This window comes from Vanacampus margaritifer, chromosome 4, assembly GCF_051991255.1.
Source record: "Vanacampus margaritifer isolate UIUO_Vmar chromosome 4, RoL_Vmar_1.0, whole genome shotgun sequence".
NCBI lineage: Eukaryota > Metazoa > Chordata > Actinopteri > Syngnathiformes > Syngnathidae > Vanacampus > Vanacampus margaritifer.
Window position 1 is genome coordinate 17,056,797 of NC_135435.1, and position 26,190 is coordinate 17,082,986.

At 39.6% G+C, this 26,190-nt stretch overlaps 2 protein-coding genes across 4 annotated transcripts; both read right to left on the reverse strand.

The window, feature by feature from the left end:
* Positions 1-5: 5 nt before the first annotated feature.
* Positions 6-12,182, reverse strand: kif7 (kinesin family member 7). Its single transcript, XM_077564751.1, has 20 exons — positions 12,043-12,182; positions 10,300-10,689; positions 9,990-10,187; positions 8,787-9,186; positions 8,354-8,701; positions 8,026-8,218; positions 6,712-6,867; positions 6,363-6,515; positions 5,914-6,026; positions 5,659-5,780; positions 5,180-5,317; positions 4,885-5,090; positions 4,612-4,809; positions 4,414-4,539; positions 4,141-4,317; positions 3,834-4,049; positions 3,354-3,560; positions 2,993-3,191; positions 1,543-1,704; positions 6-1,454 (listed from the first exon to the last, which is right to left on the reverse strand). The coding sequence occupies exons 2-20, from the start codon at positions 10,628-10,630 to the stop codon at positions 1,087-1,089; spliced, it is 4,011 nt and encodes a 1,336-aa protein (XP_077420877.1). The 5' UTR covers positions 10,631-10,689; positions 12,043-12,182; the 3' UTR covers positions 6-1,086.
* Positions 12,183-14,427: 2,245 nt separating this feature from the next.
* LOC144050807 (fibulin-7-like) lies at positions 14,428-26,026 on the reverse strand. Of its 3 annotated transcripts, none has more exons than XM_077564410.1 (8): positions 25,978-26,026; positions 20,496-20,655; positions 20,244-20,414; positions 18,973-19,098; positions 16,742-16,939; positions 16,525-16,662; positions 16,027-16,162; positions 14,428-15,315 (listed from the first exon to the last, which is right to left on the reverse strand). In XM_077564410.1, the coding sequence occupies exons 2-8, from the start codon at positions 20,632-20,634 to the stop codon at positions 14,952-14,954; spliced, it is 1,272 nt and encodes a 423-aa protein (XP_077420536.1). In that variant the 5' UTR covers positions 20,635-20,655; positions 25,978-26,026; the 3' UTR covers positions 14,428-14,951. The 3 variants fall into 3 exon arrangements, with proteins under 3 accessions (XP_077420536.1, XP_077420535.1, XP_077420534.1); XM_077564409.1 differs by lacking the exon at positions 25,978-26,026 and adding an exon at positions 23,565-23,752 and having other exon boundaries at positions 18,973-19,095; XM_077564408.1 differs by lacking the exon at positions 25,978-26,026 and adding an exon at positions 23,565-23,752.
* Positions 26,027-26,190: the final 164 nt, after the last annotated feature.

Consider the following 26,190-nt stretch of genomic DNA (forward strand, 5'->3'; position numbering starts at 1 on the left):
TGCAGTTAACATTTTAACAATGTTATTTGTTTAATATTCTGTAAGGTGCCTTGTTTCTAGTCGTGTGGTAAGCTTAAAAGGCGAGCCAACTTGGTATGACTTGATTCCAACTGAAAAAAAACAAAAACAAAAAACGCTTACTGCCCCGTTTCAATGATGTTGCAACATTACATCACACGTCGTCTTGGTTGCAACGAGGTTACACTCCCTCTGCTGTTCAGATCAGGGTACTGCCATTACAAAGGGAAACCCCAACGTATAAGGCGGATTGCGCCATAGACCATTACTAACCTAAACTAGTGCAGTAATAGAGTAAATATTAAAATGAAAAACGCTTGTATTAGAGTGCAGTACTCTGAATACTTCATTACTTACTTATAGGTCAAAAGTTTTTATATAAGTTGTACCTTGCATATTAACTTTTGTAACGACATTTGAAAACGTATTTACTTCAGTCCAAATAGGTTCATTCCCCCCCCAAAAAAGAAAACAGTAAAGTCAACTTTGTTACTGCGGCCTACTTAAGTAGATTTTCAGGCTTCTAGTACTTTTTTTTTTTAAATACATTTTTTACTTTTATTTAAATTTTAAAACAGATACCTGTACTTGGAGAAAACAGGCTTGTTATTATTATTATTATTATTTAAACAGTATGTTCATCAAAAATCCTCAAGCAGGTGAAGTCAACCGTGGTTGAGATGTTTTACTTGAGTAGATGCGGTACTTTTCATCAGCTTTTTTTGACACAAGTATCTGTACTTCGACTTAATAGGTCGCAAAAGCAGTGGTCTATCCACGTTGGAGTCTTTTGACCTGTACATAGTTTGAGTGATAAGACCATAAAATAACCTTATTTTGTAACAATGCCTGACAACAATGACTGACTTTTGAACTTTATAGGACAAACCTCATACATCTTAATAACATAGAAACTACCATGGTCAAAGTGCTTTGTATAAAAATCCATCCATTAAACAATTAAATACAAATATATAAAAATACAAAATTGCAGACATTTTTTTGGGAAACTTCAGGTAACAATATCAAAGTTATTCTACAATAATAATAAAACAAAACACTGTGTTCTCAGGCAAGATTTTTCCTCAAGTCTATGAAAGCATTGTTTGAAATGAGTGGTCCGACATTAAGGCTGCTGCGCCGGGACTCCCTCCGGGATTTCATAGCGGGCAGGGAGGTGGGAGGGCTCGATGAGTTCAGCCCAGTTTGGACTACACGGTTGATGGGCCCATCGGAGGCCGTTTGAAGCCACAGCTCCTCCATGACGACGGGCTCCTCGGTGGGGAGAGAAGAGCGCCTCCATATGGATGGAAGAGGGGCATTAACCAGCTCCCGCATTTCCTCTCTGGATTTTGGAGGTTTTTCACTTATTGGCGTCCCTCTTCCACCATGGTTATCCATGCTGACACCTAGTGGTTTACCATTACACAGCACCACTGAAGCATAGCAAAACAATAGGATAATCAGAATAAAAGCAGACTGTGACTGATCCTGTTTTCGATGAAAATAACACTTAAAACTTACCTTTGCCCTGCTCTTTTGGCTGGTTGGCAGAGCCGCAGAATTCCCTCAGTTTGTTGCTCAGTTCAAGATTTGCCGCCTTGTAGTGGTTAAGCTCCTTGCAGAGGCCGTGGATCCATCCCTCATACTGCCGCTGTCTTCCTGCCAGGCCCTCGTCCATTTGCTCTGCGTGGATACACAGACACAAGTTTACAAATTCTACCAGCTAGATAAAAAATAGAAAAGGTCATTTTTTAAGCAATCGTGTGTCAGTGTTGGAATGTTGAATGTAAAATAGGAATGATGTGGAATGATATAGAACAGGAGTCAGCAACCTTTACTGTCAAAAGAGCCATTTTAGGCCAAATAAATAGTCAAAAATCTGTCTGGAGCCGCAAATCATTTGAAAATTGTGATAAACGAAACAGTGTGTTAGTGTGAGTCTAATGTACCGTGGCCCAAGAGCTAATTAGAACAGAACATATGCGGCATACCTTTTGTCTTCTGCTTTTGGATTTTTTGTTGTTGTAATTCTTCATGCTTCATTTTTCATACATTTTTAGACTCTTTTTCTGACATTTGCTTCTGGCTTTTTTTCTATTAATTTTCTGAAAATTTTGGCAATTTTATGGCCATTTTATGGTACTTTGGGGGATTTCTTTTGTTTTTGGACATTTTATGATTACTTTTTGAACATTTTCTTTTCTGTCTTTTTTATTCAATTCTGACATTTTTGGCAATTTTATACTAATTATATGCTTTTCTTCTTCTTTGGACATTTTTATTTATTTATTCATTTTAAAACTTTATCTACCTTTCATCACTCTTTTTCTGAGTGACATTTTTAAAATATTTAATTATTCCTTTTTTTATTTAATCATCAAGTCATTTGCTTAATATTTTAGCTAAAAATAAATAAATAAGTAAAAATATATTAATTTCTATTATTATTATTTTTAGAGATACAATAGGGAGCCACAGGAGAGGGACTAAAGAGCCACAGGTTGCAGACCCATGATATGGAATGAAATGCAATAATGTGGAATGCTATTGGTGAAAATAAATAAATAATAATAAATAAAATTGGTTGAAATATGGAATGATGTGGATTGATATTGAATGATGTGGACTTATATCGGTGATAAATGTATAATATGTTGGTAAAAAGTGGAATTTATTTGGTATGTGGGACTTTTTGTAATGTTAAAAAAATCATTCAAATTTTGAAAGGGAATGATGTAACTCTCCTATAATGAATATTTATATAAATTAATCATTTGAGAGTGAATGGAGATTATTTTGGGTGAAAAAATGTGAAATTGTGGCAAAACTGCTTTCAGCATTCATACAAAACTACTTGGGCAATTCAAAGATATCAAATGCAGGTGCTGTATCATAATAATAAAAAAAACTGAATCTATATCCATAAGTAATTCTATTTACAGAATCTTCATTTGCATTAAAATGGACACACCTCGACACTGCTGCAGCAAGAGCTGCACGCTCCTCTCGTGCTCTTTTTGCTGCTGAGTGAGCCTACGGTCGGTGTCGAGCTGCGTGCGATCCAGAGCGTTTTCCAGCCACTGCACCAGCCGCTGCTGTTCGTCCAGCTGCATTTCCAGCTCAGCCAGCGCGAGTTGCAACTTACGTTCCTCCTCACGAAGGGACACCACCTGCAAAATACAATCATGTCAGCATCAGCGGTGGTAAATCCAGGTCCAGAAAGTAAAAAACCCCGCCACAGTTTGGCTTTAGCCACAGGTGCTTCTACTCAACCGCCAGGTAAATGAGCTCCCGGGGAAGAATTTTTCCGAGTGCAGGTTAGCCCCACCAACCTTGTCGAAGTACTTGCACAGCAGAGCTCGGGTCTCGGAGGCAGACAAGTAGCTGAGTTTGGCCATGAGATTCATCTCCCACTGGGACAGCATGCTGGCCGACGCCCTGAGCTGCCTCTGCCTTTGGGTGATGGCCTCGTTCTTGTACTCGATGGCGGCATCCAGAGCTTCGATGGCCTCATCCAGCTGGAAGAGGGTTCGCTCCTCCTGGTTGGAACACAGAAAATTGAGGGTCATACTGTAAAACGTTGGGTCTCCTAAGTATTTCATTTTTTTTTTTTACAACATAGAACAGAATAATTAACCATTGAGATGGTGGGCCTAAACATGTTCCCCATAAAGTATCCTGAATTAACTTAAATGGTAGCTACTGGACGTTTCCAGAAAATGACTTTCTTATGACTTCTGACTGACTAAATGGCCTTTTATTGTTAAAGCACCGTGAACGTATGCAAAAATGTTTCGCGTGCAGAGTCTGACCTCAGGTGAGAGCAGGTTTCCCTGGCGCAACTTATCATCCAGCTCCACTCTCTGTTTAAGCAAGGAATCCTTCTCTTGTCGCAGGTTGGAGATTTCCTGTCGAATCTGTTGGGAGTCCTGAGCACTGCTGCTGCGAAGCAGACCGTTCCTCTCGCTCAGCTCGTGCTCAAGGGTCTCGATGCGCCCCGTTAAAGTCACCAGATCTTTACTCAACGCCTGCAGACAGAGAGGTGAACCCCGTGAAAACGTATCCGAATTTCCTTATCAACCACGCTGCTAAAACTTTGTAGCTTTTCTGCTTGCATACCTGACTGGAACGGAGCCTTTTGGTCTCCAGATCGCTGCGCTCCAGCAGCAAGGCTTCTTTCTTGGCCAGGATTTCCTCTCGTTTCGTGAGCTCGCCTTCCAGATCTTCAAGTCCTCGTCTCTGTTCCAGTACACGTTCCATTTCCTCATCCAGCCAGCGTTTCTGCTCCTCTATCTTCTGCTCGCACAGGGCACGGAAACGGCATCGTCAGTCGGCTTTCATCACAAGAGAACGGAGTTGAAGCCTGCCTCTGTAATATTATCGTGACTAAACCTGTTGCTCTTCCAGTGAGATGACGGAGCCGTTGCTGCCGCTGCGTCTCTGCCTCTGGAAGGCGGCAATCTCTTCAGTCTTGATCTTCAGAATCTTTTGCTGTTGCTCATTCTTTATCTCAAGCTCCTGATAAAGAAGAAGTGTGCGGATCTGAATACGGAATTTCTGATGATGATCAATCAAAATCTCGAAAATTACTTTGACTCTGTGAGTCCGGCGCTGCATCTCCGTCTCCAGACGTCGTTTCTGCTGACTTTCCTGCCGCAGTCGCTTCTGCAGGAGCTCCTGCTGTTGCCTCATCGACTGAACACTGCGCTCCAGCTCCTGCACCCGGCGCTCGCTTTGTGCCGGCAGATTTGCCAGATGGGCCGTATCCCTCTGACGTTGACTGAGAACCTTCAACAAAAACATTTGCGCCGTCAATTGTCAAGAGACATCTTTAAATGCTTTTCACAATAACGAGAGACAAACCTGCACTTTGCTCTGAGCGGCCGCAATTTTCCGCCGACACTCCTGAGCTCGGGTCTTGTCTGTGGCGCTGATCTCTCTCTCCTGCCTCTCCAGCTCCTGAAGTTGCCGTTGCGCCTCGTGCAGCTCCTGTCTCGCCTGCACGGCTTCGCTTTCCAGAGCCGTGATCTTGTGACTGTACTGCCTGTTGAGGGACTGCGCATCCTTGCCTGGTAAATCACATCCAGCATGTAGAAGTGTCAATGATGACACACAAAACTTGAGCGCACATTTGAACTTATTAAAGAAGATTCTGCACCGGTTTTGACCAGCTCCTTGATGAGCTCTTCTTTCATGCGGATAGTGACTGACAGCTCCCTGATCTTCTGCTGGGCCTGTAGAAGTCCCGTCTCTGAAACACCGTCAAAACCCCTCGTCTCACCCACACTGGAATTGGCTGAGAAGGAATGGAAGAGAATAGTATGAGAAATGAATTACATTTGCATAGAGATGAAAAGTTAGAGTTAAAGCAATTAGTCGTTAACTGAGCACAAACTTGGAGAATTTTGTTTTACACGAAGAAATATTGACTAACAATAAGCTAGGAATTATTTACAAGATGTCATTAAAGTCTGTATGAAGTGATGCACCCAAATCTGACCTGAACACAGGTTCTGCATGACCTTTGTTTTAGGACTACTAAATGCTTTGGCCCACCTGAGTGGAGTGTCAGGTCAGTCAGACTTTGCAATGATGAGGCGCAAAATATGCGTTTTTTTTGTTACAATGCAAGCTTACAAGCTTTTCTGCCTCCATTGGGACGATGGTCGGGTTCGGGTAGATGAGATGTTAACCCTCTACCACCAACTGCTCGTCCGCCCGAGAGCATGTCCTTCTTGGTCCAGGTTTGGTTCACCGGCCTGTTATTAAATATGTTCGATTTGACATTAACGCTGACATTATGAAAAACATGAAGAACGCAGGTGGTGACATTAACTGTTTGTCTTTGTATCTTGATTATGTGAGTTGCAAACTGTGATTTTCAAGACACACCTTTGTCTAACTCTGGGAAGGTTACACTGCATGCTGTCTTCATTGGTTCCGTAAATTTCTGCTCTCCTTGAGGTCATCTGCTCCTCACACAGAGAAATATCCTGATCATCACCCTGTAAATGCAAAGACACAAACTTGATGATTATGTACAGAACATCTGGTTAGGTACACCTTCAATGTTGTAAAAAATAAAATAAAATTAAAAAAAGTGCTTGATTATTATTATTATTATTTTTTACTTAAAACAAGATACAGTCATTTGTTTAGTTTTGATTGCCACTTGACTTATTGAACATTAGTGTAGTGTTCAGAAATTCACAGCATCACACATATGTCTGTAAATTCGTAAAAACAACCAAAGTAAACCAACACGCTTAATCAAAATAGCTTTAAAAAGTTTCATTTTATTAGCTAAAAAAGAAAACTAAAAAAGTGCAATGGTTGGTTACCTCTGAGCTTCCATTGTGGTTTTGTTGCATGGAGCCAATCGGGGCAGTGTGAGGCCGTGAGCACAAATTAAGGCCCAAGCCGCGCATGTCGGGACTGGCTAGCAGACACTGCAACTCTGCAATCAGGTCCTGCTGCTCCTGTAGCTTATCACTCTGATAGAGAAAACACAATCAATCAATAAAAGCAGCAAACAGCACCATTATTATGCTTCTATCCTGGTTAACCAAATTTCTCTGGGTCTGTTTAGGTCACAAGGTCGATTAAAAACAAAACAAATAGCAAACTATCTATGCCAAGCACTCAACTAATGGAGGGGAAAACCCCCCCCACAATTTTGTTTCATCAGACCTGCAGCTTGTACTGCTCCATAGCATCCTCCAGAGCTGCCAGGAAGTCTGTATTCTCGCTCTCCAGACGCAGGACCTGGGCTTGAAGCCTGACTACGGTCTCATCCTTAACACTGTCACGCTCATAGCTCCACCTCTCCTCCAGAGAATCGGAATCCTGTGATCACATTGCAGATAAAGAAATCACTATGTGGCACATGTTTACATTTTGTGTGTTTTAAGCAGTGCTTGGATTTCAACATTGGCTAAAAAATTTTATTTTGTTTGGTCAATTAAAGACATTTTTTAAAAGGTTAAAGAAACCAAGCTTTACATTAGACTAAGCAAGTACATTGTTAGAATCAAAATTACTTAAAGGGGAAGTCAACCCAAACAAATGTTTTTGACAATAATATATTCTATGCAGCCCCACTGGTCTAAATATGGTATTCTGGTTAATATTGTGTTAGTGGAATATGAGTTAAGCAGCAAAATCTAGTCATTTTTATCCATCTCGAGGGGCGGCCATTTTGCCACTTGCTGTCGACTGAAAATGACATCAATGTTGCTCATGTCGCAGGCAACAACCAATCACAGCTCAGCTTCAGAAAACAGGTGAGCTGTGATTGGTCGTTGCCTGAGCAACTGTGATGTCATCTTCAGTCGACAGCAAGTGTCACAATGGCTGCCCCCGAGATGGATAAACACGTCTGGATTTTGCTTCATAACTCATATTCCACAAATATTAATCAGAATGTCAAGTTTAGACTAGTGAGGTCAAATATAACATATTATTGTCAAGAAATGTTAAGGGTTGACTTCCCCTTCAAGTTATTCCATAGATACCTGGACAAACTTAACTTAATATTTTCATCTATGAGTAATTAGAAAGTGGGAGAAAAACACATTTGTTTACAATATACTCTACTTCCTTGGCAGAAGGATGCCACAAGATGGCGACAAAGCACTATTGTCTCAATCAGGGGTCACAAACAGTGAGCTACTGTACTTTTTAGCTCAAATGCCCTTTGATCATATTATTAATAATTATTGAGCTTCATATTTGTCCAAATGTTGGTCATAATAATAATAATAATAATAATTACTATTAAAACAGACACATATCAATAAGCAGCACTTGATTTCTCAAATTATCACTTCGAAAACATTCACAATATCATCACTAGTGAGTTTTTATTTATTTTTGTTTGTGACTCATGTGGTCTAAATGAATCATTCAGTATTGGAGTGCATGAGAAAATGTCTGGTCAACTTCAACCATCGATAACAATCGCATTATTTCCAAATCGACTGCATAAGTTTGAGTGAGACACACCTGGTTGTTGACGGAAGGCCTTTCCCTTCTTAAAGCAACATTTTCCTCAGTAGAGCTGTTCTCGATTCCGCTGTCCGGTCCAGACGCGGTCGTCAGACGACTGCGTTCCTCCTCCACAGAGCACAGCCACTCCTTCACCCTTAAACTCTGTTCCGCAGTCAGCACTCCTTCACTTTGCAGCTCACGTAGCAATCTGTCATATTTACATGCATGATGTATAAGAAAGACACGTTGTACACTATAGGCAAAGATGGGAAAATTTCACATTGAGTACATGAGGCTACATACATTACAAACGATATCAATGATATCTGAATCTTGTAATAACCTGTAAGCAGTGTCTGTGCAGGTTCGATAGTGGGCCCCCTGCACTTGCAGTCTGCTGATCTCTCCTTCGCCAAGTCGCGGCCTCCTGTTGGGATCGGCGTGAGAAATGATGCGGGTCTCTGAACGATGGCGGTTTTCCAGGGCTCGGCGAAGGGCCTTGATTTGCTGCTCCAGGCCTTCCACGCGATCCGGCTCCCGCTTGCAGTTGACTGTAGCCCGATTCTGAATTTTGCGGGCTCTTGTGGCGTAGTTAAGTGTATTGAGGCTTTCGTCAAAGTCTGACGATGATGGGCTGATGCAGGCTATCATCAACGTTTTGGAATTACCACCCAAAGAGTCTTTTAGGATCCTGGGTCAAACAGTGATGAAAAAAAATAGATTAACACAAACTGTAGATTTAATACACTGTATATGCGCAATTAATAGTAATGTACCTTGTAATTTTTGAATCTCTGTACGGAATATGTGAGCCTTTCCTTTTCGGGTCCCCGAGGGCACCAATAACATTTCCAAGAGCAAGAAGGCCACTGTTGATCTGTATGCTCTCCTTCAGTCGTTCTCCAGTATTTCCCGTTCTCAGGATGCGCTCCGAACCGGCCAAGTCCACAAAATGGAACTTAGAAGACAACATTTGGGGTCCTCCACCTGTGGCATTCCCGTAGAGACGCAAACTTCCCCGCCGCTGATCCATGTACAAGGTGAAAATGGTGTGCGAGCGGCTGGAGTTTGGATTCATTTGGGTTGCGCCGGTGTGTCTGGCTGTGTTTCCCGATTCCAGTAAACTCAAGACCTCATCCAGACCCTCCACTACGCACTCCTTGACCCCACACAGGACTGCACAAATCAACATGAGAACAAGTCATACAAGGCAGATTTCTAATATACATTACAGCAACAAAAGATGCCCACAACACAGGTATACATGTATAAAATATCCAATGAGGAATGCGTATCATACAAATTATTCCATTGATGAACCAAGTAACGATAAAAATCAATGTTGCATTAAACCAGCTCTTTCTCAATTGTTTTATGTTACCCCCCCAAGGAAGAAGAAAATATTTTGCGCCCACCCCCAAATTCTGCGCTTTGACTGTAATAATTAAGTGACTATATGTAAGAACCTCTCTACATAAGAGCTTATACTCCTTGTGCACTCTGACAATGAAAGCACCACTGCCAACTACTGTAGTGGATGTGCAATTACACTTAATATTGGCAAAAAATAAATAAATCCTGAGATCACACACGACTGCCTATTTGGGAAGGACTGCATTCACATACACAATAAGCTGTATGTGACCTATGAAAAAAAAAATTGACAAGGAAATGTGTGCACAATAAATGGACATTTTAACACATGCGCATGCATATTTTGAAGACATGGAAATTTAGCGACACAGTTGGTGAGGTGGTGAATTGAAGCCAGATTGCATAATCATACCCCTTACTCAATTAAAATCAAATGTTAATCAGAGTATATACCCGGTACAAGGATTTTGCACTAAACTAATTGGTTTAAGTATGAGTATCAATCAAAACAGAAATTTTTGATACAGTTCTTAAAATGGATCGCAGGTAGACCTAATACCACAGCCGGAGAGCGTAAATTAGATCAAAGACAGGAAATTTCATACCAATGTTGCCCTTATCTTCCCGAATGTGGATGTCCTTGCTTGCAGTTTCCACCTCCAGTAAGTCCTTAAATTCCTCTTTGTAGACCTCCAAATAGGACACTCGGACAGAGAAGTCTGTGAGGTCGTTTTCATCCAGCAGCTTGAAGACATCTGCAACCGCTCTGGGAATGATGCCCTGCTCCTCATCTCGAAACGAGGCTAACAATCGATGTCAAACAAACAAAAAATGCATGGCTTAGTGCAAACAGAACGGTTCAAACAAAACAACAAGCAAGCATTGAACAACAAATTAAATGCAGGAACAACTTACATATATTAGCTTCTCCAATGGTGTAAGTCTTGCCCGAGCCTGTCTGACCATAAGCAAAGACTGTTGCATTGAATCCTTGGAAGAAAGCATCAATAAGCGGCTGAACTGATGAAGAATAAACCTCCTCTTGGCAGCAGGTTTCCTCAAATAGGAAGTCGCAAAGAAAGTGTCTGTCGTGACCCAATGTGACCCGCTGTAGTTCGGGGTCCACAGTGATGCAGCTCTCATGACAGCGGAGAAGCTCTTTAGGCAGCAGCGGACGCACTCGAACTGCGACTTGAACTGCCGAATATTCCCCTTTGCCTTGGCCGCTTGGCACTTTGGGAGACATTTTGCTAGAACGTCAGAGCTACGACTGCGTCATCGTGGGGGTAATCACAAATCATCAGCCTGGAAGATACAAGAAGAAGAAGTTGACGTGTGGAAACCCCCCATCTTGAAACGCAAGTGAAGATGTTATTAGATGAATTATAGAGTCAACTACCATTATAAACCAGTGGTGTCAAAACTCGGCCCTCGAGGGCCGCAGTCCTGCAGGTTTTAGATTTTTCCTTTCTTCAACACGCTTGAAGCTCATCAGTAAGCTCTGCATGAGCCTGTAACGATCTTGTTCATTGGAAACATCCAAAACCTGTAGGATTCTGACCTTTAAGGACCGAGTTTGGACACCACTGTTATAGACTGTTGAGGTGATATATTATTCAAATGGGATGTTTACAGATGGATGTGCACACTAGCCAGAGCAGGTTGCAAAAGACAGAGAGACTGTAAGAGTCACAGAAAAGGCAAAATTAGTCACCGGAAAAATACAAATAAAATAGACCTGTCGTGAACTTTGACATTTAGCTTCTTGTTAGAAAACAAGTTGTGCAAAAAGTAGACACACTGAACATACGAATTCAAAAGATTAGAAGTCAGATTAGGTTCCCCTGTTAAGGTGCATTTTAGGTTCATCCTACAATTTTATGAATGCATCTACATTTTTGTGAGTTGTGTTATGTAAAAGAGAAATAATGTCCATCTATAAATTTAATTTGATATGAAAATTACACTTCTCTGTTGATGGTGTTTTACAATTCATGGATACAATTCATTTGCTGTGAAGAAGAATGTGGAATGTTATATTACTTCCGAACTGTAAAAATGCAGCTAATGGTAGACGTGAAAATATGTACTGTACTGGGAGAGTTTACATTAAAATGGGATAAACATCACAAATTGGATTATAGTGCGTGCAACTTATTTACTATTAAGATTTTTTCTTACCACCCTTTCTAACTATTGGGCTCTCGGCTGCCCTAAAATACTAGACCTTGCAATCTTATTACGTGAGCGTTCATGTCAAACACAAACCCACACTTGTTTGCAAAATATAATAATTTCGTCGCACGAGGCACTCCATGGAAGACCATGCATGGCTAACTACTGACATACCACAGAAGCGCCTGTAGCTAAGGATACACCAATAAAGAAGTACATTCATCTGTCGACTACAGCACTAAAAGTCGACATTTTATCCCTTAAGTGGCGAGATGCTCTGAGTCTGTAGTAGTTCACGCACTTGTGTTTACTAAAAAGCTAGGCTAACATTCCAAGCTAGTTAGCAGCAGTCAGAACAAAAACAAGGGGGGAAACGAGAGAGTTTCTTAAAAGTTCTACAACGTCCAACTGGGAAAATAAGGAGTGTTAAAAAGCATGCGACTATTTGGGTTAAGTTATAATGGCCCCTTTAATGTTACTTACTTGGATTTTGTTGAAGTTAATAATGGTTAAAGGATTAAAAAAAAAAATTGTTGGGAAAATGGAAGTGTGGGGGAAGTCGTTGGGAGGAGCCGGAAAAAAGCTTGGGATTGTTCTTTTTTCCTCTCTCTCTCTCTCTCTCTCTCTCTCTCTCTCTCTCTCTCTCTCTCCCTCTCTCTCTCTCTCTCCCTCTCTCTCTCCCTCTCTCCCTCTCTCTCTCTCTCCCTCTCTCTCTCCCGCTCTCTCTCTCTCTCTCCCCCTCTCTCTCCCTCTCCCTCTCCCTCTCTCTCTCTCTCTCGCTCTCTCTCTCTCTCTCTCTCTCTCTCTCTCTGAGTAGCGCTTGAGTATGCACCTTCCTTTTCATCTATTTGCAACTGTTGCAAACGACAAAACGACAAAGAATCTGTTTTACTGTTGGTAAATTACCCTTCAAGGCAGTCTAGATTTGTAGAACATGTTATATTTTATAAAATAATTTATATATTATTTTAAAGAAATATTTTAACAGCTTGTCAGAGAGCATACAACACTATAATTTTTTTGGTTTATTTCACGACTAATATAAAATACAATCATTTACTCGAGGCCTTTTTAAAACATACAAGATACCAAGAGTTAACACTTTGCTGCGACTAAGTCTAGTTGTTGAATAAACAAAAATATGTATTTTTGTCATTTTGTGTATTAAAACTTGCATTTACTCACCAGCGAGGGTGTGTGCAATTACTATAAGTGAACAAAAGGGGGCAGTGTAGGTCCGTGTTTTAACATGCACTGAAAAACGTTCAGTTTTCAGGAATAGTTTGATAAACAAATATACAGTACTGCACTATTTCGCCTGGTGTAAAATATGGGTAAGCTACAGGACAGGCATATTCAAAATCATACGAGCCATAAAAAATTTTTTTTATCATGCACTTCCTAACCCGATATATGCCAAAATGTGGATAAAATAATTTGCACGTCTGTCTTTCATCGAACCAATGTACATCACAGTATCTTAATATATTTAATTTTTCATAATACATAGGTCACTGCAAATATAAAAGATGCAGCCTTTAACTACAAAGGCTTTGAACAATCAAAAAACAACCACACACAGTGATACCCCCAACCCCCTACCAGTGCAAAGGGCTCTCAAGCATAAAATTTGTCATTCAAGGACGGCACAGAACTGCTCAACAGTAAACCAACATTAAAAGCAAAAACTAATTTTTGACCCTAACCCTAACCCGTGTGCACACGCGCGTATGTACGCGTGTGTGTGTGTTTCTAGCATTATTCGGATACTGTATCTGTCCTACATGTAATTCTAAATCCCAAAATAAATAAATAAAATGAATTAAAATAAGGCCTTACGTTGTAATATAGCGCAGTGTAAGACCAAGTGCAAGTACAGCTGAGCAATATCTACCATCTGGTGGTGAATGGTGATATTACAACTATACAGTGGATCCCCGCTATTCGCAAGGATAGGGACCGGGAATAGTGAAAATCTACATGTAATTGAGGCCCATTGAAATGTATTGGGGGAATTCGTCCCCCCCCCCCCAAAAAATGGAAACAGCAGGCCTGAGACCACAACCTCTTACAGGGAGGCTCTTATCTTGACAAGAAGCAGCCAGCAGAAATTTGGCTTTTATCGAATTAAAAGTAATGTATTTGTTAATCCCTGAAAGACAGACACCAGGGTAGAAGATTGAAAGAACTGTTTTGCAATGTCAATAAAGATAGCACTTGAATTCAATCAGCATCTTTCATGTGGACATGACTGTCCAATGGCCTTCTATTTAGATTTCTCCTTTCCCCCATCACTCTCTGCCTGCCTCCTTGTGCATCATTCCTTTCTGCACTCAGCATGCAACTGCTCTGAGGGAACTGATGGCTCGGTCTCTGGGCCCGACTGTGTTGTCATGCGTCAGTTTCAGCCACAGCGCGAAGCACCATCTGTACCTGAACACATCCTGTTTGGTGCTAACATTCCCTCATGACTCACACATATTCATGCTTGGCAGTTTTTTCATTGGAATATTGAACACATTTAGAAGCCATTTATGAGTATATACATACAGTAGATGTGTCAGAAACACAAACATGCATTGAATTGCACAAATGTGCTCATGCAGGTTATTTAGGTACATTTAAGCAGTTAGGTTCTTCATGCACTGTAAGAACATAGTAGCTCTTTGAGCAGTCTGTATTTGGTGCTCTGTTTGCAGAACAGCCCTGCTCTGTGGGCTCTTTGGACACAGAAAGTGTTGCAGCAACTCAAATGCACCTCTCATTTCCATAAAGGCCAAAGAGTGGACCTGCATGCCATGGTAACATTTTTCCATATCAAGAAATAAAATAAACAAATAAAAAGAAGACTCATCATTTATTTTAAATTTTATTTTTTTACGAAGGAGATGTCAAATGTTCACATTTTAATAATCGGAAAGGATTTGTGATATTACATCTGCAGCAAACATACTCAAGAATGTGAAGGACGAGTGCTTTATTCAGTTCACACCTTTGACAATAATGTCTCTAACAGCTTTTATTGAGTCTGGGCAGCCATTTTACATTAGAAATATGTCTCAGCACACCAAACAAAATGTCACAAAAAGTATACATACGCTGAAATAATGACGATCTTGTCTCAATGTATTCACAAATTCTACGTGTGAAAATTGAACACAAAGCTATTTTCCTCTTGTATGACCGGCTACCGGTGGATACACAGGTTTATTGTTCCCTCTGCCATCTAATTGTTCTGCCTGTCACTATAAGTTGCTTGCACAGATAGATAAACAAACATGTATTACTAAATGTTTCAATAATTTTTGGACAGAAAAAAAGTCAACAAAATTGGATCATTATTTTGAATAAGCTGCAGTTTTTGACCTTCGACTCCTACCCATCTTTTTGTTTTAGAACTCATATGGAGAAACAAACATAGTGACTTTTGTTATGTAGCGACCGAGCTGGACTCGTTTCTCCAGTTCGCTCATCTCCACCTCCGCCTCCAGAGTGGCAGGGCCCTGCACCGGGCTGCTCAGCATCAGCTGACCTGTCAGACGATCCGAACGCTGGACGGTGAAGTGGCGCCGAGCATGCCTTCCGCCCAGCAGAGAGAAGCGAAGCGTGTCACCTATCGGACGCAAGGCTGAAACCCGGAACATGACACGGGGAGCTGACAGGTTGGATACGACTGCCAGGTAATGGTAGGAGAAGGAATTTGGAGCCTGAGAACACTGCTTGTTATCCACAGGGCAGGGATTACGCTCGCAGCGCCTTGAAAGAAAGGATAACAACAGTAAGTGGAATAACAATGTCCAAATTATTTCAATACAATGCATGAGCTGTATGATTTATTTATTTATTTTTTATCAGGGAGGTATTATTAAATTTGTTGTGGTCTGAGGGGCGCAACATTCTTCACCAATTTGGACAGTCTCATTAACTCATTCACTGCCATTGACAGCTAAAGACGTCAAAAATTCATTTGAACTATTTTTATTAGTTTAACATTTTTTTTCCATTTTTTTAACAAGAGTATGAAAACCTAGATTTAGAACAGATATACAATTTGCGATTAATCATGAGTTAACTAGTGAATTCATGCAATTAATTATGATTACAAATTTTAATCGCCTGATTTAATAACCTTTTCTTAATTTTTTAATTTTAATTTTTTAATTTTTTGCTTTTTTTTTTAAAAGAAAAAATTATAAAAAATTAGGGGCGGCGGGCAATTACAATTTTTAAACGTAACTAATTGCATGACTTCACTTGTTAACTCACACATTTTATATCTGTTCTACTACCAAAAAAAAATCGAGGTTTTCCTACTTTTGTTAACAAAAGTGGGAAAAAATGTTAAACTAGAAATAGTTCAAATGAATTTTTGACGTCTATAGCCGTCAATGGCAGTGAATGAGTTAAAAATTAAAGACGTAGTATACTTTTGTAATGTTTTGGACAGTGAGTATGCATAAGTCTTACATTGGTGATGTTTTGACGTAAGTGGCATGAGGGTTTTTCGGACAGTCCACACGAACGCACTGAAAACCTCCATATGTGTTGATGCAGGTCTGCTCCCTGGTGCAATTGTTTTGTCTGCTGGCACACTCGTCAACGTCTGTAAGAAATGATCACGATCATTCATCATATTTTTTGCTTGAGAAATCCATTTAGATGTGTAAAGAAATTGAGGGGGTGCACTGTGAGAAATCTTTGATGGTAACTTCGACATGACTCAATTTTCTCAGAGGAGAGGAAGCTCTTACACCATAGACCAGGGGTTTAATGGGTTTAATAGTTCAATGGCGCGGACATGCGCTTTTGATGGATACATGTATAATACGCTGTTGATACTTTATTGATCTAAAATGGAAATCACTGACAAGGTAAATTCCCTACAATGGAAATGCACTTTCTACAACAAAGCTAGCCATTATTCATTTTTATTTACTGCAAGACAACTTCACAATAAAGATGCACCTTTACAGCTGCGGCCATCGCGGGTCACATTATATCCCGCAGGACAGGTGCAGCGATAACCTCCAGCGGTGTTAACGCATGTGTGCAAACAGAGCCTCCCCGCCTGGCCATTATGAAACAGCTCACATTCATCTATATCTGTAATGCACAGCACATACAATCAGTGTGAAACCACGCCGCTTGAGGGTTTAGTTTCGACATCACCAATTAGTCATACCAGCGCAAGTGGTGCTATCTCTGCCGGAGATGGTATATCCTGGCTCGCAAGTGCAGTGGGTGGTCCCCTGCACGGTGCTGCAGCGTGATGGACGCACAAAGGACCCAGCTGTGTCGGCTGCCAGTGTGGCGGCGGCGGCGGCGGCGGCGGCAGAGGCTGGCGATGTGGCGGCGGAGGTGTTTGTAATGGTGGCAAAGACTGTGGAGGAAGTCAGACAAGGTCATTGGAAGTTGTAGTCAGATTTGGACAAGCTGGATCAACTCAATGGCCAAGTGTTTAGGGACACAAGGGAAAACAATGGCAACCTGTGACTGATTAGTCAGAGAGGTATTTAAAGTATTTAACAATGTGTGCATTATTGTAATTGTGCACTGCAGACATGCTGAGAGGTCTTTAGAATATTTTGATCATCTCATTTAGCTACATCGGCATAGTGTAACTACATCATTGAAAACTATTTATCCATATAGTTATATCCTGCTTATTCTTATCCATTAACCCATTAACTCCCAGCCATTTTCACTGAAGCAACCCCCTTTACTTATGGCTGTTTTGCTGGATTTGGACAGATTTTGCAAAGCCCACAGAATATTGTGTTCTATTGCTATAAAAACATGGAACCAATCAAAAGAAAGATTAGAGTCTCTTCTTTCATCAGGAAAAAAAGTATATTTGTATCTAATTAGTAGTAATTAGCATTAGATTACAGCTGAGTTTCATCATGATTCACAAATCTGTTGAAAACACCGGGGAAAAGAGCTTGTTGCAACATGGCCCTGGTTGATCTCTTATACTCTGCTGCCACCTGCTGGCCGTTTTTGTAATAACTACCATTGCTTCAATCATTATCTTCAGTTCACAGGCTGCATCAAAGCCTTCTGTGTACTCTAGCATAAAAAAACACATAAAAATACGTTTTTTGGGACTATGACTATTTAAAATACAACGTGTTTGTATGTTTTTGGGAGCATATGCGTTAATAAATAAACATCATAGTCTTTGTAAAATCATGTGTGTGACCGTTAGAAAACGGCAGTTGTTTGTTTACATTAAAACCTGTATGCCAAATGCCAACGTGAAGGGAAATCTTGTATATTCCGCTGTGAAAAGAATATTATATATTTCATTATTTTTTAAATTATATTTAATCTTTGAAAGCTCTGATTTTAGCATAGCGTGACGGTTAAGTTCAAACGAATGGGAGCAAACTCTGGCTTGATTGTGCAGGTGTACACTCGGGTGTGGCATTTTTAATGGTGTTGTGTGTGATTGGTCTATTCTCTCAATCATTAAATGACGTCACAACACAAGAAGCTTGAATATACAGGAAAACAACTAACAAATGTTTTTTTTTCTTACGTTAAGGTGTCATTGTTTATTATTTGCACCATGCAGCATGAGTAAGCCAACTAGCCACAGGGAGCAGATAAAGCCCACGCAGGAAGTCCAGGGTGCGCACTACCCACTGACTGATGACACCTTAAATTTGAAGGCGAAACGAAATAAAATAAAATAAAAAGCTTAATAAACTAGGCTTCACACATGAAGTCTCTTTGTATTCCACAGCTGTGCATCACAGGGCAGACAGTCACTCAACCAGAAACTGTCCAGAATTTCAGGCTTAAATTCAATAAATCCTACTTTGTGGGTTGTAGCATTGGCTTGTATTGGCAAACCAAACCACTGAGCAGAGTAATCTCCTTTAGTAGACCAGGGAATGTCTGGCTTAAAAAAAATGTTGTCTCTGAATTTACATAAATCTGTCGTAGACTTTAACCAGACACTTCATTAGGTTCACCGAGACAATCTAATGAGATCCAACACAGGAGCTGTATCAACAATACCGTATGTACGGCGCTTATAAAAAAGTATGCAAATAAATACAATATTCTTATGTTCGTGATATACTGTATAGACAAAAAAATGACCAAAATTAATTATTTCAAAACTTTTTCCAAAAATAAAAAATAACATTTGCTGGCAGTGACATGCTTTGGGGATGTTTTTCTTTTGCTTAAACTGGAGCCTTAGTCAAGATAAAGGGAAGTAATAACAGTACCAGTGTGAGTCCAGAGTTAATATTGTAGTTGTAGTGTAATAATTGTTGTAAAAAAAAAAAAAATCCTCATATCGCTGAATAATGTAAGAAAAATACAGTATATATTCCTTCCATTTCCATCTCTCCATATGACGCAGTGGAGTCCCACATTACTATATTATACAATACATACATGTTGGCACAGGGCTTTGGCAAGTTTCTCCAGCCCAGCCTTTGGGACAGATGCAGGAAAACTGGTTAAGTTCATCAAAACACGTTCCACCATTCAGGCATGGGATGGATGCACATTCGTTGACTTCTGAGTGAAGACAAAGACAGAAGAGGTTTGTGTGAAGACAATGCATTGGAAGGTTGACTTCATGACAGTATGATATCTTATATCTATCTAACTTAACTTGTTTGCTCCCAAAAATGTACAAATACGTTATATTTGAAATGTTTTAAGTGTCCTAAAGACATATTCATACGTTTAAAAAAAAAAAGTTTTTTTGATATTAGAGCATACAGAAGGCTTTGATGTAGCCTCTCAATTGCACAAATGGTTGAAGTAATGATATTTATTACAAAAACGGCCAGCAGGTGGCTGCAGAGTAGAAGAAATCAACCAGGGCAATGTTGAAAACAAGCTGATTTACCCACATTTCTAAATTGATTTGTGAATAATGATGAAACTTAGCCATATTCTAATGTGGAAACAGATAGAAATATACCTTTTTTTCCCCGATGAAAGAAGAGACTCTAATCTTTCTTTTGGTAGGTTCCATGATTAATAGAACACAATATTCTGTGGGTTTTGCAAAATGAGTCAAAATCCAGTAAAACAGCCGGGAGCGAAGGGGATTGCTTCAATGAAAATGGCTGGTAGAGAATGAGTTAACTGCTAAAGTGACTCGGGAACAACTAGCTGTTGCTTCCTAAAAGCAAAAATATAGTGCAATTTTGCTTTAAAATAAACATCATAAAAACATCAATGTGAGATTGGCTGAGTTTTCCCCATATACACTCTAAAAACAGTTGGGTCAAAAATAACCCAACTCTTTGTCAAAAATGGACCGATCCTCTGATTGGGTGAATCTGACCCAACTTTGAGTCAAGAAATGGGTCTTTCAGCGTAAAACAACTAAAAAATATTGGTCAGATCCTTTACTTGGGTAAAAAAAAAGGGTCATTTTGCATAAAACAACCCAGAAAGTTGGGTCAAATTCACCCATAAAATGCATCGGTCCATTTTTGTTCCACAATTGGGTTACTTTTGACTCAATTGTTTTTAGAGTGTATTGTGCGTTTCTTTCAATAATAGGCCTACTAAGTAGTGGTGTGGCAAATATTTGGACATATAATGACTTTATGAGCAATCGTGTAAGCTGTTTGAAAAATGACCAGAACATAAAAAGCAGCTTCGGTCATAAGTAACACTGTATTGGGAATGTTGGTCACTTTCACCTCTGCATGTCGACTGTTGGCCGCTCCAGCTCAGACTTTCCTGACAAATTCTGCTCTCACTTCCCACAAGTTCATAGCCAGGGTCGCACAAAAAATGAACCTCATGGCCCACGCTGTGTGATTTGCCCAGTTTCCTCCCATTGTTTGGCACATCCAGTTTTGGGCACGTACCTTGGAGAAATAATCAATCAAACATGAATATTTGGCTTATTATTACATTCATTTGACACAATTCCCCTATTTAGAACTTACTGTTTATGGTTCTCGTGGAGTGCTTTCCTGGGCTACTCTGCAGTAAGTTGATTTTTTTCTTCAGGTTGCGCAGGCTCTGCAAGTAAGAGGCTTCGTGAGCTGAGAGAAGTTTCTGGATCTGTTTCAGGGATCCTTGCATTTCCAGTCTGCTTGAACAGTCCTGGAATCCAAAAGTAAAACCTTTCATTCGTTGGTTTTTACTCATTAAAAAAAAGAAAAAAGAAAGATTTCGTCCGTATCACATAATGCATAAATATATGATTTTTAATTCCAATATCTCTATTTATCTATAACCATGGCTATGTACTAGTATACAAAATACAAGTAATGGAAAAACAAATATTACTGCACATTTCTTAAATATGACTTAAGAGGCATTGGTCTGACCAAAAATGCAGCATCAATGTTGGGACTGAAACCTTCAAACCACTCGAGTCTGTTGAATGTCAGTGCAAGTGCAATACAGACTTTTGCTGTTTGATGTTGAAGTAAACATACTTGGATCAAAGTATGTTTGTCCAATCTAAGTATTTTCATGATGGAACATCTTACGCTCACAATCATGTACTGTAAGTCTGAAACTGAATGTTCTCAGTTTACTTCTCAGATGTGGTGTGGTCGGGGGTTTGGTTGGCAAGGAGAAACTTATGTAACTGTGTCGTAGGGAAAATGAGAGGACTCAGCAAAACCTATGAAAAGTAGGCTATGCTACGTGGCTGCTATGCTACGTGGTCACTCAACGCTTCATCAATCAAGAGATACAAAAACAAAGTATCATTTACAAGACACTACAAGCCTGATTTACTGAATGATTGCACTTGATTGTGCCTACAATGTCGTGTAAACATTTTTGATAGGCCAACAAAATTATTGCACATATCAAAAAATATTGTGACATATCAACAATACAGTTTTAGAGCTTTTGGATATTTAAAAGGGGAAATCAATCTTAAGCATTTCTTGACGATAATATGTTATATGTGATCTCACAAGTTTAAACAAGACATTTGGATTAACATTACATTTGTGGAATATGAGTTATGAAGCAAAATCCAGCCGTTTTTATCCGTCTCAGGGGGCGGCCATTTTGCCACTTGCTGTCTACTGAAGATGACTTCACAGTTGATAAGGGCTAAGGAAATGACCAATCACAGCTCACCTGTTTTCTGAAGCTGAGTTGTGATTGGTCGTTGCACAACATTGATAAGTAAGTGGCAAAATGGGCGCCTTCTGATATTGATAAAAAAAACTGCTGGATTTTGCTGCTTAATTCATATTTCACTAACGCAATATTAGTCAGAATACAATATTTAGACTAGTGGGGCTGCATAGAACATAATATTGTCAAGATTTTTGGGGGGAGAGTGAGGGGGTTGACTTCTCCTTTAAGGGCCGACCTAGAGACAGTCACAAGAAGGAGTCATGCCATATGTGACAAGACTCTTTTCAACTGTGCATCTGGCTAATCCTAGTGGACTGTGAAAATTGATGTTGGCCCAATTTATAAACAATTCAGAATGGGCACATACTGTACCTGTCCATCCAATTACCATGTACGCTTAGGTAAGTAAAAAAAAAAAAAAAAGAGAGCAATGATGATGACATGTCAAATCGGTAAAATTACCGAATGAACAATACTGAGCTCTCCAGGGAAAAAAAAAAAGTACGTTAAATCAAACTAAATATGGCTTTTATGCAGTTGCTATCAATTTATTTTCTGTAAATCAGTAGTATATTTGTTTTTAGTTTCTCTTCCACTTCCATCACTTCATTTTGCGCTTTGCGGTCCTTCCTCCAAATTTTACACAGTAAAAAAACATCCAAGCTACCTACTGTGCAAAACTCCTGTAATCTATGTTTCATGTGCAAAACCATCACCACGGAAACAACACGCCGGGCTGCGGTCCTGCTCATGAACTATTCCCTAATGAAAAAAAAGTCGCCTTACGGATACAAATGGCTCAGTCATCCCAGGAGAAATCGCTGCGGCTGTTTAAAGCGCTACTTGAACTTGCAATGAAGGTAAGAAGACAAACTGAGAATGCTGACCCATGTCTTTCATATCCACTGTTTACAGGTTGGACAAAAAATAGACTACTTATAGAATTTTCAACATCGTTGAAGTCTTTAGGAGAACATGTTTGTACACAGACAACACTGGTAATAGCGATTTATTATTACTTTTTTTTTTAGATAAGATGAGAGGAGTGTAGTTCATGTCGTTTTGCAACACTTTTATTACTGTTATTTATTTATTTACATTATAGTGTATTTTTGTGAGGTTCTAGTATGTAAAAGCTGCATTATAGTGCAAGGTGATAATATTTTAGTTTACTCACAATACTCACTACATCACTGCAAAATACAGCGATAATAGTACAAATCTTTTGAAATACACTAATGGGATCTCGCCTCTTTCCCCCTTACCCCATCACCTCATGCATGTTTTCAGGCAACCAAAAATGTGTTTTCCAGCAACAGTTACGTAAGAAGAGTCAATATTTGTTGGAAACATTTCTGATATGGACAGCAGTCAGGTTTGGAGAGGCTTCAGTCATTAGGGGCTTGGCTGGTGTTTATAGTGTATTTGTCAAAGGCCTCTTTCTACCACATTTCACATGTATGGTTGACGTTAGCACAGCGCGTAGGAGGCATGCAGGTATGCAGTGCAAAGTTGTTGTACAGATCCCCCGTCCACTTATTTTTGTCTCTTCTCCATATGTATTAATGATATATTGTACAAGCAAACTGTCCACTCGAGCTCCTCGTGGACACAAACTGTACATAGAACGTAAACAAGGTGACAATTCATGAGTAAAGTTAAAGCAAATACAAACTTTGACAATTCTGTAAGTTTCCGTTTAACTATCAGGCTTTGACAGTCAAAACTTATTAGACACTGACATATTTAATGTATTCATAATCTTGTGCTAACTAAAAGTTCGGCTCACTCGAAGATTGCTTTAGTTTGTGATGCCAGGCACAACCCTTTGAATATGAATTACAATCTAAGCTTAAACTCTCTCAATCCTCTAAACTTTTTTCCCCATTTATTCACAGTGCACTTACCTGTCCAAAAGTAAGATGCAGCGAGCAGAAGCCAAGAAGAGTGATGAGAGTCGTGACTGATACGAACATCTTTCCGCTATGATCTCAGTCCAACGTGGAGCCCGTGATCAGATGTGCAATGCCTGAGGCAGTGTGAACTTGAAGTGGGCAGACCAACGCAGTGTACAAGGACTGCTCCAGGTGAGTGAGAGACCACACTTGGCCAGTGGGCAAGTTGCTATGGAATGTTGGCTTTAAGAGCCAATCAGAAGACGAAGATACAACATGTTCCCTTCCACTTAACAAACAAATTTGGCTTGTACGTGCTCAACGTGGGTTTATTTACACTTTAGTCTCAAAAAGGTATGCTGGTTCTGGATGGAACATACTGTATATGTATTCTTTAACCACACCGCATGGCATGTAAATATGGAACAACAAACACTCTCGAAATACACAAAGCAATGTTTATGGTGATGGCTTGTTAACATCAGGCAATCAGTTGACTATGAAATAACATACACCGATTGGACAGACCATTATACAATTGTATAAAAAAAAACATACTGTATCTTCACCGTTGGGTGGAAACCTTGTACTGTATGTCCAAATATGCAAAATTTAATATTTTATCACATATCACTACGATTGGTCTGCCCCCACGTCTTCTGTTATTTTTATGCATTGTCGACAAATTGTTCAGTGCAAGTCTAGCGCAAATTGCAGTCTAATTGTGGGTGGAGTTATCTTTCTTCCGGTATTTAATTCACCAAGCCCAAACACACACCAGTTTTAATAATAATAATAATAATAATAATAATAATAATAATAATAATAATAATAATAATAATAATAATAATAATAATAATAATAATATAAGCAGCGCCATATTATGTCTACCTATGCCTGGATTAAATTGATCAAAATTGCATTTCCCCACTTGCACCACAACTTAGACCTGATTTCACCTGGGGTCAATTTCACAAAGAAGGTCTAGGGAGAACTCTGGGTCAAGAAACCCTGAAATGTGGGAAACTCTGCGCTTTCCGTTTCATAAAGGAAGGTAACTGAAACCAGAGAAAAAGAGGTAACTCTAGCCTGTTTCATTGAAAGAAGTAATTTAAGCTCTCTGCCAGAGTAGCATGTAATATATGCTATAGCAAAAAGTCTACTTTTGTCACAAACATGGCATGTCATTTTGACAAAGACCCTACTGATGAAAGTGCCGCATTATTGCACAGGGAATTAAATATTCGTCGTGAGATTGTTATCAGATCGGGCATAGATATGATGGCATTTTCCTTTTGAGCGGTACCATTTCACATCACAGTCCATCATCTACATACACAACTTAATCCGTCCGTAGTCCTGCGCTCACATCACAGCATATATTGTGTGTTGCGCTCCGCTTTTTTCATATAACCTTTTCAATAATGTTTTTATATTTCATCTTAAATCAAGTGCACTTCTCCCCCGCAGGTTTGCACCTAAATTATTGAATTAATGAGTTACCATTCAAGGTTTACCCTGTATGATCGCATTAAGATTTTCAGTTGGGGGGGGGAGCCGAGGGCGGCGCAGCGCTCTGCGCTTCCCCGTTGCCATGGTGACTCGACAAATCGGAGCTCCATTGATTATGGACTTTTTAGTGTAGTGGCAACGCCAGGTGAAACTACTCTGCGTTGATATAACTACCTCAAATCAGCTGTGAATTGCGGCTGATTATTTCATTTTAATTTATAGGTAATTTTTTTTATTGATTTTAATTTAAAACAATTACAAATATTAATAATAGTTACAAATCTTAGATAAAAAAATACACACATATTAGATGTATGTAAATACAAAAAGGCAAATAATTCCAAACTATTCGATCAAAATATTACACAAAAATACAAATCAGTCAAAAATACAAATATGCTAGAAACAAAACCCAGACAAAAATATGAGAAACAAAATCAGACAAACATATGCAATATTATATGCATATATAAATATTCACTTAAAATACACACAGTAGAAAAAAGTTACTGTAATTATTTCACAAAAACTCCTAAATTGCTTCAACCATTGATTGAATAACGTTCCTGCTTATTTTTTTGCGCCGAGTGCCAGGGGTCGTTTGGACAGTATCCATTTCTTTCGCCGACCCGGAAGTAAACAAAAAGAGGAATTCCGGGATATATCGGAGCTAACCAGCAACGTAAACGGCATGGTTAACTTTGACGGTGTCGTTAACAAACTGTGTTTGGAACAACGCATAATTAATGGTTTGTTAGTTAATGGCGGGTTAAGAATTTAACCGCCGGTTAGGGGTTAAACAGTGGTTAAAATAATGTAGAATTGAACAACTGGACCCTGGTAAACTGGAATTGCCCTGACAATTTTAGGTGGCAGAGGGACGCTCACGAAAGCTCTTTTGTTTTGCTTTTACCTGGCAAAAGATCTCAGTGGGAGGTTGTGTCTTCCGACTCAATCAAAGGTCAGACAGTCCCCGCCGATGTGTCTAAATAAAACGGAACAGAGTGAGTCATTACATTGTGACGTTGCAGGTGACGACAGACGCTGAAACGGCTCACAATGAATTTGCACATCGTGACTCACACTGGCATCTTTTTCTTTTTAATAATCACATCTGGATCTGATA